General features: G+C 35.8%; 1 protein-coding gene across 4 annotated transcripts in view; it reads right to left on the reverse strand.

Annotated features, from left to right (window-relative positions):
• The window catches only part of LOC109085132 (whirlin-like), a 66,889-nt gene extending 54,451 nt beyond the window's left edge, over positions 1-12,438 (reverse strand). For 3 of the 4 annotated variants that reach the window (XM_042778819.1, XM_042778816.1, XM_042778818.1), the window contains exon 1: positions 10,542-11,655. In XM_042778819.1, the coding sequence (XP_042634753.1) occupies positions 10,542-11,276 (735 nt within the window). In that variant the 5' untranslated portion in view covers positions 11,277-11,655. Of the gene's footprint in view, positions 1-10,541; positions 11,656-11,900 lie in introns of those variants that run through there. The other variant, XM_042778817.1, reaches the window with a different exon arrangement.
• Positions 12,439-13,561: the final 1,123 nt, after the last annotated feature.

Here is a 13,561-nt window from a genome sequence, read left to right on the forward strand (position 1 = left end):
AACTAAAAGTTCAAGTTAATTAAAATAGAAAAAGTTCAAATTTCTTACTGCACGATAACTTCAGCTTATTAAACAAGTAATCAAAAAAACATTAACAAAATATAAAAAATATTATCACAAAGTTAGGTTGAAAAAAAGAAATGACTAATTTAAATTATAAGCCTATTAATATAACATTAATAAAACAACAGAGAAATTTAATTATTTATTACACCTACTATTTTATTGCCATCATTGCCTGACAGCCATACACAGTGGCAATGCCACTTCCACTTTAAGATACAGAACTTTTGAATGAAACATTAAATAAATATGACTGTCCCTAAACTATTGATTTTATATATACTGTGAAATTTTACTACCCTTTTAAGTAACTCCTTTCTATTTTAATATTTTAAATGGTAAAGCTGAATTTTCAGCATCATTACTCCAGTCTTGACATGATCTTTCAGAAATCATTCTAATCTGCTGATTTGATGCTCAAGAAACACTTCTTAATAAAATCAATCAATGCTGAAAACTGTTTCTGCTTAATAATTTTCAGGACTCTTTGATGAATAGAAAGTTGTAAGTTAAAACCGAAATCTTTTGTAACATTATAAATGTAATTACTGTCACCTTTGATAAAATCAATGTTCTTGCTGAATAGAAGTATTAGTATAAGGAAGCTCATATGTAAATCAAAGCTGGACAAAACAACACATTTTTGTTTGTTTGGGTTTTTCAATGATAATTATCTATGCACATAAAGATGATCTCTCTGAAGTATCAGAAATGCACTCATTGCAACACTGAGGAAGGTCCTGAATGACCTAAAACATGTGGTTTTCAAATGCACTAAGCACATGAAATAATACCAGAAGATTGCTAGTATCTCAATGTGTAATCCTTTTTTTTTTTTTTTTTTTTGGATTTCCAGCAAATTAATTTAAAAATACTGACCTTTTAATCTCTTGAAAGAATTTATTTACAACTTGCAATCATGTCATGTTTGGATTGAAAAAGTGTGCAAGATCCTTAATTTATCTTTTTCTTTAGGAGATACTGCCCTTAAAATTAACCTATATAAATAATGCAGTCAGAAACAATTAAATATCTAATATTGGTTGACACACAAAAAAGCCAGATTGTAGCCCTTACATTGTTTAAATATTTAATAACACTTCAGCTGATCAGGAAGTCTTTCCCCCTTCTGTTCCCTGAAGCATCATTTACTCTGGTGGAGCTGTATTAAGAGCTGTCCACCTGAGTCCTGCTTCACAGCTGTTCCCACCTCTCCTAGGAAACGCCCTGTCACACAGAAACACTGACACACAGCATAGACAGCGTAGCCTTCACCTGACATGTAAGGGCTCTCTGTATGTTCAAACAGTGTTTACATCATAAATGTACTTGACATGAAAGTTCAAATCAGAGGAAAAACACAATAGTGAAAGATGCTTGTATCTGCATCTCTGCATTAAAAAAAATGGTAAAACAATTATAGTTCTTTATATAATCTATTGTTCTATTATAATATCTTAAAATCTATAGCCTAATATTTTTAACAAACCAAGTAAAATGAACTTCAGAATCATGCATTTTAATTATATGGAAATAATCAGCTTTATGATAAGATGTCTTTTGTGTCTCACAGAGAAAACAGTCATATGAGATTATGACCAAAAAAAAAGTCATAAAATGTCAAAATGGTTGGTTTTTATCAACAATAAATGATCACTGATGATCATTTTTTTGGAAGTTCAAAACTGACTTTTTATATTATAATACGTAAATAATTATGTTAATTATATTTACATCTATATAATTTTATATTTATATATATCTATATATATATATATATATATATATATATATATATATATATATATTATATATCTATATATATATATATATTAATAGATTACAGGCTAGAAGTTGACCAGAATACTGTCTAAAAGCTTTGCTTGTGTAACAGACCTCTACTGTAGAGCCAAATGGCAAAAGCATGAGACTATGAGCCGGTATGATTAGCATAAGTTCATATCTGCTGTCAGAAAAAGCTGCAAGGAAGCATGGCTAAATTCCTTCTGTATGACTTTAATACTGCATGCATGTGCCTTGGATCTGTAAATAGCTGCAGGATGTGAGGAATAATATGCAGGAAAATTGAGAGGGATAAATACACTCTGATGTATTGGCAGCATTCCTCAAACCGCAATTCATCGCAAAAGTACATATAATAGAGAGATATTAGAAACAGGTGGCTAACTGCTGTGCAAACGCTTCCATCTCTTGTGGAGTGATGCTTTGATTCTTTCAGTGTTTCAGGAAGAATGAGAAAGGAGATTTTGCTTACTCAGCACACCACCCTGTCTGAACTTATGCGGGTGGGTTAATGTGGGTCAGAACCAAGGGCGAGATATACATTAACACCACTGGGCCTCCTACCCAATGTCAAACAGGGAGTAAAAAGAGAAACGCGAAGAGGGACAAAACAAAGTGCTCTAGAGATGCATTTCAAGAGGACAGTGATATTAGTCAACATTCACAGCTTTTAAAATAGTTATTTACAGCACTATTATGCAAAGCAACTTACAGTACACTTGTCTGTGGTGCTTGCTACAACAAGCATCAAATTTACCATTGCAAAGAGTTAGAGTTTTAAAAAAATTAAGCAAAAATAAAAAAAACTAATAGTGCAATTAAAATATTAAAACGGGTTAAAAAACATAATAATAATAACAATCTGATGACTTTACACAATGTTACCTAGATAGTTCACATATGAAGTGTGGTTGAATTTATAAAAATACTTCTGCTAATCTAACTAACCAAACCCAAAAATATAAAAATCACTGAGGTGTAAGCAGACCAAAACATATCAAATTATAATCAAGACCCACCCCTAAATATAACCATCACTGAGGTGTAAGCAGATCATACTTTTTCCAACTTTCTGCATATTTTAATTTTGTAGAAAATACAATTACATAAATAAATAATATATAATTTATAAATATAAAATATATATTTTTTTATTTTGTTATATGTAATATAAAAAAAGAAACATTTATATTTTCCATATTCAAATTTGAAATAAGGTTTTCAAGAATCAAAACAATACAAGTTTAATAAAACTAAAACTTTAAATTTTATGGTTTTTTTCCTGTACATTAGAATGTGTCCTGTTTTTTTTTCCAAGCAAAAAATAATGACTATCATACATTTTTTTTAGCATGATTTACAGGAGACACCAACTTAAACTTAATATTTATGCACATTTACAACCACAATAACTGTCATTAACCCACACCCATCAATAAGAACTCTCAATCACCCACTCAACTAATCCAGAAAGGCATGAGCAGTCTGTATCTGTCATTAACCCACACCGCTCATGAAGAACATATGAGCATGTTGTCTACTGATCCTGAGTGGCAGAACAATTATATCACCTAACAAATCCATGCCCTCTCGTTAGAGCGCCCTTCAATCATAAATCTCAACAGCCCACCGCCCTCCATCCTCTTCTAGGCAGAAAATTCCCCAGATGCTGTTATTTTCCCTGATGCAAGGCCTTTAAGGTCCAGCCAGCCTGTGGAGATGAGTGTTCTTGGCAGCTTCCACTGGCAGCAATCCACAGGGAAAAACTCATCAGCCTGCGTCCGTGATTTGGGATTCAGTATTTTGTGACAACGACAAGGTCTAAACTCCTCCAGGATTGGATGAAAGATATCTACCTCTGACACTGATCTGAAGGCTAGACATCATATCCACAAACAGAACTCATTTTTCCAGACATTCGCTGAAACATAAAAGTCAGATTGGAATCAATTATCTGGACCCGGTTCATGTCCTCCGGTATGAAGTCTTCTGCTGTTCCATCATAATCTAGGGGAGTTATAATAAAACACAGCACCCCTTTATGACCCTGCACAAATCTGTGCAGAATTAATATCTCCATATGCCTCTGACCCCTTTCCTCTTTTTCCTTTCCTCATATTGGAGGGGAAAAAAGTCCATGTTTGGGGAATTAAATTGAGTCCTTTTGAAGGCACATCCTTACTAAAGAGTGATTTTAATAATCTGCCTGAAACATCTTAATTTTCTCTCTAAATCTAAATCCTCAGTGACCAAACAATGTGTCATTCCTCTCATCTGAATATATGTGTGTGCTTTCAAATCTGCCAATTTCCCTTCAGTAAGATAACAGACCTGATCCTTCTGGGAGGACAGTTTAAAGTAGTTTTGAGCACTATTCTATAACAGAGTCCCAGTACGTCAACAGATTAAAAGGATATATTCCTTAAATCAAACTGAAAATGAAACCCATCACAGTTAAAATAAAATGCATCAATATTTAACGGTAGTTTCAAACTGTGATATTTCTTTTAGATTTTACCATTGTGTATTAAATATTTTTAAAATGACATTTAAATATGAGCATGGCACATACTGCAGAAAATTGGATTTTGCATTCAAGGCATGTGTGCAAGTAAAACAAATTTTAATCACACACACACACACACACACACACACACACACACACCACACACATATACAGATAGAGAGATTTAGACATTTATATATATATACACATAGATATCAAACACATTTGAATTCTAGCTTATACACTCCGAGCGGAGGAATGCAAAATGTTTATAATAATAACAACAATAATAAAATGTTTTAATGCTACAACTGAATTTGGGCATCACAACGTAATAAAAATAAATTTAACAATAATAAAATGTTTTAATGCTACAACTGAATTTGGGCATCACAACGTAATAAAAATAAATTTAACATTGATATTAAATTATTAATATTTTAAACAATTTTAAGACCGTAAAGGTAATTTAAATGTGAAAATAGGGAAAGTTTGCATTTAATTGTACAATTAAATATCCAATGTGGACAGATAAAGTAGGTAGTTTCCTAATAACATCCTAATTACACACTTATCTCAAACTTATATCAACATAACTTTAAGCTTCATAAAATAAGTTTTAATATTGTATTTTTGTTTAATGCACATAAAAATAATCATTTCATTTAAAAAAAATTAAATGTGCATTAATTTTAAAAAATATATATAAAAAATGTATAATTAAAATTGTATTATATTAATATACATTTTTATATATATATTTAAAATTTTATTAGTTAATCCATATGCATATTTTTTTTCCAGGACACAAAAATGGGCAGACAGAATGTACAGAACTTGACAAGTAAACAAGACACTTCAAATACATATCAATACAAAAAGCACAAAACACGGTCTCTATATATGAGGATGCTGTGTTGTTGTATTTTAATGCTGTGTGTTGGCAAACTAGGCAGTGAGCCGGTGCCCATGGGCCCAGTGTCCCCAACTAGCATGAAAACAAACCACATAAAGAGAGAGTCAATTAGCAGAAACATCATCTAAAAAACCTCATATAAAAACACATCTATTAAACCATACAAAAAATACTGCAGACAATAAACTGCAGATCGATAGGCTGCAAGCTGATGATTAATCTCAATGCTGAATACATATAGACAACTATAGGGAAGATGACAGTGACACAGGCTGGATGGCACAAAGATAAAAGAAAAGACTACATGAAAGTAACCTTTGTAGGTCAATTACCACCATCCCTCACAAATGTAGGTACTCTGGGTAAGAGCAGTTCACGTCCGTAGAGGAGTCACATGCATGTCGACTAAGGCTCAGTGTGAACTTCACTCAGAGTGATGGCCATTTAGTCATTTAATGGGTTAAGCAGACATTCTCAGAAGCAAAGCTCATAATGTTACTTTGCTGGTATATTCATCAAATACTAAAGACCAGTCATTAGAGAGTCACATGACACTAAAAACCTGATGGAACAAACAAAACAATTCCACATGCTGACGATTCATGTTGTGCTTGCTAATCTCCTATGCTCTTGCCAGTGATCATGCACACACATCCAAGTACACTTGCGCAGAAAAATTCAGGCCGTGTTGATCTCGCACATGATGTAGGTTTGCCCGCAGCACTGTTTGTACATCCTAACAAGTGTCATTTGAATCTATAAAAACTATATATACACATACACACATACATATACGTTTTTAGCTTGGATATCCCAGTGAAAACAAAATAGTCCCGTGGTTATTGGAGCTGTATTGTAATAATATTTATTTATATTTATACTTTTATCCACAAGAACTTACATTGCTTTCAAAGATTAAAATATATATTATTTTTTTTTTATAAATATATATCGATTTATTTTTAATACATTTATTTTTTATTTTATACTAGAAAAGTTATTACAATATTATTTATATTATTTGATGTTATATTATTATGTTCTTCATATTATTATTTTTTTAACAATAATAATAAAATTTATTGTTTTAAAAAATCCAGTTAAATCCAGTTTCCTGCAACAGTATCCATATCCCACACTCTTCTCTTTTCCTATCTCTGGCCGTCTGACATTAGTAGTGTACGTGTTGAGACAAGGTGGAGCTTCTTGAATTATTTACCAACAGGAGTCCATGACAGAGGTGTCAGCCAATGAGAGGTCAAAGCCAAGAGATCGTCCAATGGGAAAACATCACAAATATCATCGATACTGCACTGCCTCATTAGAAATGTGGACACACCAAATGTCATGTCTTCATCTATTCTCTCATAAGAGGTGGTGATTCATGCTGCAGATACAAGAGCATGTGCAACAGATGGTCTGGGTCCAGACAGGACAATGGGACACAGGGGAGGGGTCAGGCTCAAATGTATTAAATTACATGCTTAGGTCTTCCTTTAAAGCTCAATCAAGGACAGAGGATATGAAAGGCAAAAACAGGGCAGAGAGTCCTATTAATTAGCTACAAGCTTCTACTGCTCAAATTGCTAATCATATTGCAACCTCAAAACACAAAGGAACAAGTCACTTGTGAGCAGAGGTTGGTTGTAAACACCGTGTAGCCAATTTGGTATATTAAATGTTATCTCTGTTACAGTAAACAGGGTAAAAGTTGTCTAGACAGTAAGCAAATACATTTATATTTATTCAGATGACACTTAAGGAAACTTAAATGGATAGTCCACCCAAGAACTTCCACTGTATGGAAAGAAATAATGGACGTCAATAGGAAATAAACTGTTTGGTAACCAACATTCTTCAAACATCTTTTGTGTCCACAGAAGAAAGAAACTCATATAGGTTTAGAACAACTTGAGGGTGAGTAAATTGTGACAGACTTCTCATTTTTGAGTGGACTATCTCTTTAAGTGTGACTTAAGTATACATGTGGTGTCAATTTAATTCACTTTTTTTAACCTAGACACAATGAAAGCACACAAACAGCGTTTGACATCTCATTTAAATGCAATAATGTGATTTAAGCACTCTCTCTAGCACTACTGGCAAATTAAAATAATTAAATAAACCTTATGATCACCGGTTTTCGCCTTTCATTTGCATAATTTGCATATTCAGTATTTCTCAACTTTTTGGTTTCTATCATTAAATGTACTGCTCTGCAGTCAATATCTCAAATCCCTGAACGAAAATACTAGCATACAAGTGGACACAATTGGTTAGAGGCATTGGTCTAGTGATGAATCACCTGGCTCTAACTGAGATTGCAAAGCCACATTTGACTGTAAACACTTCTGTCTTAATCATCTCTCAGTGTCAGCTCAAAGGCAAGAGGCAACCTCCTCTAAGATTGAGCCACAGGCACCCTGGCAGTCCCAGCGTTAAAATTCAATCAACTCGACTTAACTCGAGGTGCTCTTATATTGGGTCACTCTTGATACAGGAGATCAGGAAAGATCATTGATCATATGGGCTATCACAGCAGCCCTGTGAACAAACACTGAAGGCCATGTGGATAGACCAGCCAATCATGAGATGTCATTTTGTCTAACCAGACACAAAAAGCAACAAAAGAGCTGTTTCCTTTGTTTTGATTTCTGCACTGGAATGGATATCTCCACCCATTCTGAAATATCATTGGTCCAAAATGTTCCTCCAATTAGTTCCGATTGGCTGTGATTTATGCCAAATCTCACAGCTCTTTTGCTTTCATGTATGTACAGACAACAGGTTTGTACAGTGGCTGCATCCAAACATGCATAAATATATTCTTAAAAATAAAGGTTCCATAGTGGGGGATTCACAGTGATGCAATAGTAGAACCACTTTGTGCTTCCCCAAAGAACCATTCGGTCATATCAGTTATTACTTTTTTTCTCAATGTGAAGAATATTTAAAAAATCTAAAGATTTTCACTATAAAGAACTTTTTATGTAAAGAAAAGGCTCCATGGATGTTAATGGTTCATCATGGAACCACTGATGCCAATAAAAAAAAACTTTATTTTTAAAGGGCAATGTGGACAAAAAAAAAAAAAGTATTTGAAAGGAGCAGTGTGTTCAAATAGAGTAGTATGAACTTCATGAGTAAGTATTAGGCAAAGATTAACCAGAATAACCAACTACTTCTGGTGAGATTCTTAAGTGTGCATTTAGTGTATACTTCACTATCCCATGAGGCCACGGGAAAGGATTTATGAATGGCATTCCCACTGATGCTGGTAGGTCATATGACAATGACAACATGATGAATGCTGTATGTCTGGACTACAATCATACTATAAAGGACCTTTTTATTGGTCACAGAGCAATTACTTATTCAAGAGAAGCACCTAATGAAGGGAGTATGCAAATTCCGGCACAGGTACAGTGTTACTTTTACCATGAGTTCCACCAACAAGAATTTTAGCTGCATGGGAATGTGTAAAGTTCTCACAGCTTCTAAAAAAAGGTGTATTATTTTGGTGTTCATGTTTGGAAACCTTAAAGAAACACCAAAATAATCCAAGAAAGCAAAAAAAAAGCAAAACTTTCAGGGTTCATTTACACATCACAAAGTTCAACAGAGCCCAGTGGAAATCCTCACTGTAGTTAAAATAGATGTTCTTCCTTCTGCTAGAAAAATGAGAGATAACTCTACCTGCTACCATTCAGGGAGCATATGAAGGCACCGATCAAACGTACACTGTGCTTAAATTGTCTGCACCTAGCAAAACCCCCATATATCTCTCTTTATTCTGACTGCTCAGATGTTTCTTGTGTCTTTACCCAGGCTACAGTATGTCTGCATTACATGAGAACAAGAGCATCAAGACAAGCGGAAGGTCATGTTCAGCCTGGGGGAGAAGCTCGTCCATTTACTCATGCAGATCAATATGATTAACTGGGAGGAAGCAGCCACCCCCCCCTGCCAACTTCTGTTTAAGCAAGGCAGCATGCAGGAATTTATACCCTGCTGCTCAATTGTGCCAGTTTTCCCTTAGGGAAGGAGGGAAACAATGATACTGAAAGGCGACAAACTGTTCATGTTCATTTTCTCTTGGCAAACAACTCTACAGAGATTCCCAAACATATGAGAGTGTCAAACAAGCAGTATCAGTGGAATGGAGCTTCTAGCTATATGGCAGTACTTTGAAATATGCTTGGGATGTGCCTTATCTTTACTTTCAGATGCTTTCATGTTTTGTAATGTCGTTAAAAATATGATCACTGTAAAATTATAAAATTAAGACCTTATTTGAGGTTTCCAAGTGTTGCCACACTGGTGGAAGCCTTTAGAGAAAGTCTAAGCAGTTTTTGAAGATGCCTCAAAGCGCGCTTAAGGAACTTCAATATGCATTTCAAGTGCATCAAAAGTTTTTCTTATTATTATTGGCAACATTTAGATTTCTAGTAGAAAATAATGGGTTCTTCAGAGAACTGTCCATTTAGAAATGGCACCTAGAGTTTCTCCTAAGGGGTTCGCCAGCATGTGAAGATCGGTGATCTTACTACAACTGACAAATATTAAGATTGTTGGGCAAAAGCTCAGAACAGAATGCAATCTATTCCAAATAGCTGGTTTCAGCACCATGGACAGCGCCTACAATCTCAGTAACAAAAGCGAGGACCAAAATGCTGCAACTACTGTACTTCCTATAAATTATGATTACAGTACATAGTAGACATAAGTATGTGAAGGATTAGGCAAAGTCAGCTCTTCTTTTGAATGACAACAGCACAATGAATCTCTGATTATACTCAGTATGTCTATAAACCTTCATGTTACGGTACATCAAGAGTTATTAACACAAAATCGACAAGCCACATGCAATCATTTAATTATAGCTAAAAAATATTCACTGATCAATAACATTTACACAGGCCTTCCTGGCTAACACATCTCAATAAAAGTGAGCATTTATCATTCTGGTCCTTCAAAGGACACTTTCAGCTATTTGTCTTGCATTAATAATCAATCAAGAAGGAGGAGTGCAGTCTGTTCCCTGTAGTCAAATAACTGGCCAGAATCGGCTGATCTAAATATGGTTATGAAATCTCTGGGTGCATAAGTATTATTTATTTTTATTTATTTTTTAAAAGAAGACAGAAAAACTGTTTCTCATACAACAGCATGTTGAATCAGTCAAGGAATAAGTAAATAAATTAAATGGTCACACACACACACACACACACAAAAGATCCGTAAAAAACTTACCTTAACTGCCTCTGCGTGCGTGACCCGGTCGAACACTTTGTCATTAACTTTCATTATCTGATCTCCTATTCTTAAACCCTCCTTTTCAGCCAGTGATCCCGGTTCCACCAGTGACACATAGATCCCAACACCATGCTCGGATCCTCCACGGATACTAAATCCCAAACCCTCGTTGCTCTTGTGACGCTTGAGGATCACCTGCCGGATCTCTCCTGGCGGCTCCGGTAAGAAATTTCTTCCCAGTAACGGAACAAGAGTCGCTGTCCCATCGCTGCTGGTGCTGATGTTATCAGGAGACCCGCGCAGAGCGGCTTGAGACGCGGAAGGAGCCGAGAAGTGAGCCCCGTGTGTTGGACTCGAATTAGAAGCCTCGTGGGAGCCGTCTGGGTCACCATTGCGCGCAAGAACATCGGATTTCATGTACAGCCCCTCTGATGTGTATTGATCGAACAAAAGCTGATCCGAGCGCGGGATAACCAGCCGCAGCATGGGCAGAAGCTGACGCTTGCTCGGGACGTTTAGTATGACTTTAAGCGTCTGGACCAGATCGTACACATTGCGCTTGGAGTGGTACACGTTGAGGCAGTGGATGAACTGCTCTCTCTCGAGGTCGCTGAGCAGCAGGTTGAGCGCGTTGTGAAGCTTCTTCACGTTGGCGGAAAGGGAACGCGCGCTAGACGCCACAGAGTTTCCCGAGGAAGAGGTCAGCGACAGGCGCTCCAGGTCTGTGCTCATCCTCGCGCCCTTTGCCTGGATCACAGAACCACGCGGAAGCGGAGGGGTCCGGCGAGCATTGCAGTAGCACCGGAACCGAGTCTACAGGAGGCTGCGGAGCGGCGCATGGCACTGTGATGCCTTGATGTTCACTGTCATAATTAATATTACACCAAACGGGTCACAGAGGACCTACAAAACCAAACACATTCATCTAATTAGGCCAGTATCCTAAAGCAAAAATAATAAATAAATAAAGGTTTGGAATTGAAATAAACACTTCAGGCGCGCTGTAAAAAATGTAATTATTAACAAAAGAAAAAAATTGTAATAATTTCAATTTCAAATGCTACAGTACAGTTTTACGTTGTGTAGTTATTGTCTGCATGCATTAATTTAACGTCATGTATCAGCCACATTTATAAAACAGTAATCATTCACTTAAATTAAACAAAAATTAAGTATTAAAACTAAAACAACAATCAGTACAACCAATTATAATTTAAAACTTAAATATTAATTTTAATTTATAGAAATATGAAATGTAGAATTTAGTTGGAAAAACTGACAACTGTGTTAGCCAGAACTTAAGAGAGAACGTAAAACACGTAACTAAAAAGCCTGATATTAGACAGGAAAGCACACCTTCCAAATAACACCGAAAGAAAGCTTGCGCACTCCGGTGCGTCTTGTGCTCACGAAAAAGGGTCAAGTGGCCCAGTGCTTCTTCTCCAATATCTCTGTCAACAGTGAATCCCTTATAAGGGAGTTTAGGATCTTTGCCCAGAAATCCAAAGCTTTACAACTACCATAATCACATGAATGCGTTCCCGTTGATTAGTTTTTAAAGTAGAGCACCGGCTCTGCGTTCAGTTCTAATCCACTCGTCCCGTATTTGAAGGATATGTCACCCAAACTAAAACGCAAAGTTCTTTTCCTTTGGCACGCTCAAATCAGAAAGTTGAAACCCGCTTTAGTCCTTTTGCAAATGCTCCGGGGGTATTCCACAGACAAAAAATCAAACAGGTTGGAAAGTTATTCGTTGCATAAGTGCGCAAAGAACGAAGTGAAACGGTACGGAGATCGACTGTCTTCGTCGTCTAGCTGTCGGAGGTGATCGACTGAACGGCTCGCTCCAACGCGTCCCTCCACAGGAAATGACGCAGCTTATGTGGCTTGCGTAAGTTGCTTAGTAACCAACAACACATGAGAGAGGCGGGTGCGCACCGGACTTGCAAATGCCCATCTGCTTATTTTAAGAGCTGTTTTGTTTAGTGTAATTGAGATACTACTGTAGTTTTTATTAATATTTGATTAGTTTGTATTGTTAAATTTTCAATTTTTTTGTAATTTTTATTTATATTTTTTGTAATGTCTTATATTAAATAGTTTATATAAATTTTAATCCCAGTGTGTGTTTTGTGAGTTATTTTAGTATATCAAGTAAATTAATGAATAAATAAATAATTGCTGCCTTGGCCACTAGCTAAAATAAAACACCTCTTTTTATATATATTTTATTTTATTTCAGTAGTTAACTACAATAACCCTGACTAAGAGTCAACTGAGAGCAAACTATCATGACTCCTAGACAGAATAAACACGTAATAAACATTGTACTAATAAATAGCATTGCTTATGCAACTTCATAAGAAATGCAAGAGTTCTCCCCAAATAATTCTTAACCTGAATTGTAACATTCTGATCCCAAATTTGCATTGATTGCGTTTTGTGTTGCAAATAACCTATCAATTCAGCCAGAGAAACTATTACATTTTTGGTTAAAATAGAAACACATAACCTACTAGTAAATCAAGAAACCAGGTTAATACTCTAAATTGATTGTCCCTCAAGAGTTTTAAATGCATCCTTCAATCATGTTTTACCTCTCTATAAACATTTACAGCTCTGACCACATTAGTACGGTTCACATTACGGGAGTACATGATGGATAGTTTTTAAATCAAAATCTTTTACAGCATTTCAGAACTGATCCCATAAAGCAGAACACTGAAATCCTGCCACAAATCTGAGTCAGCATTCACACATCCAAAGCCGAAAGGGTTTCTGGCCGGCACTGGCACAGGTGTCAATGGTGACGCACATCAAGAAATGACAGCTGGATATACCTTGTCAGAATCTCAACCCAGCTGAGCTTTGACCACGCGATTCCCATGGAAAGGCATTAATCAGACGTTCCTAGTCCACCTGTATCGGATAATGAAGTGTCTAGTCATTTTCTCAGACACACACAGGTCAGGGAGGGAGGGACGAAGTGACAGTGAGTGATTGATGGGCGTAATTAA

The sequence above is a fragment of the Cyprinus carpio genome, chromosome A21 (assembly GCF_018340385.1).
Source record: "Cyprinus carpio isolate SPL01 chromosome A21, ASM1834038v1, whole genome shotgun sequence".
NCBI classification, from domain to species: Eukaryota; Metazoa; Chordata; class Actinopteri; order Cypriniformes; family Cyprinidae; genus Cyprinus; species Cyprinus carpio.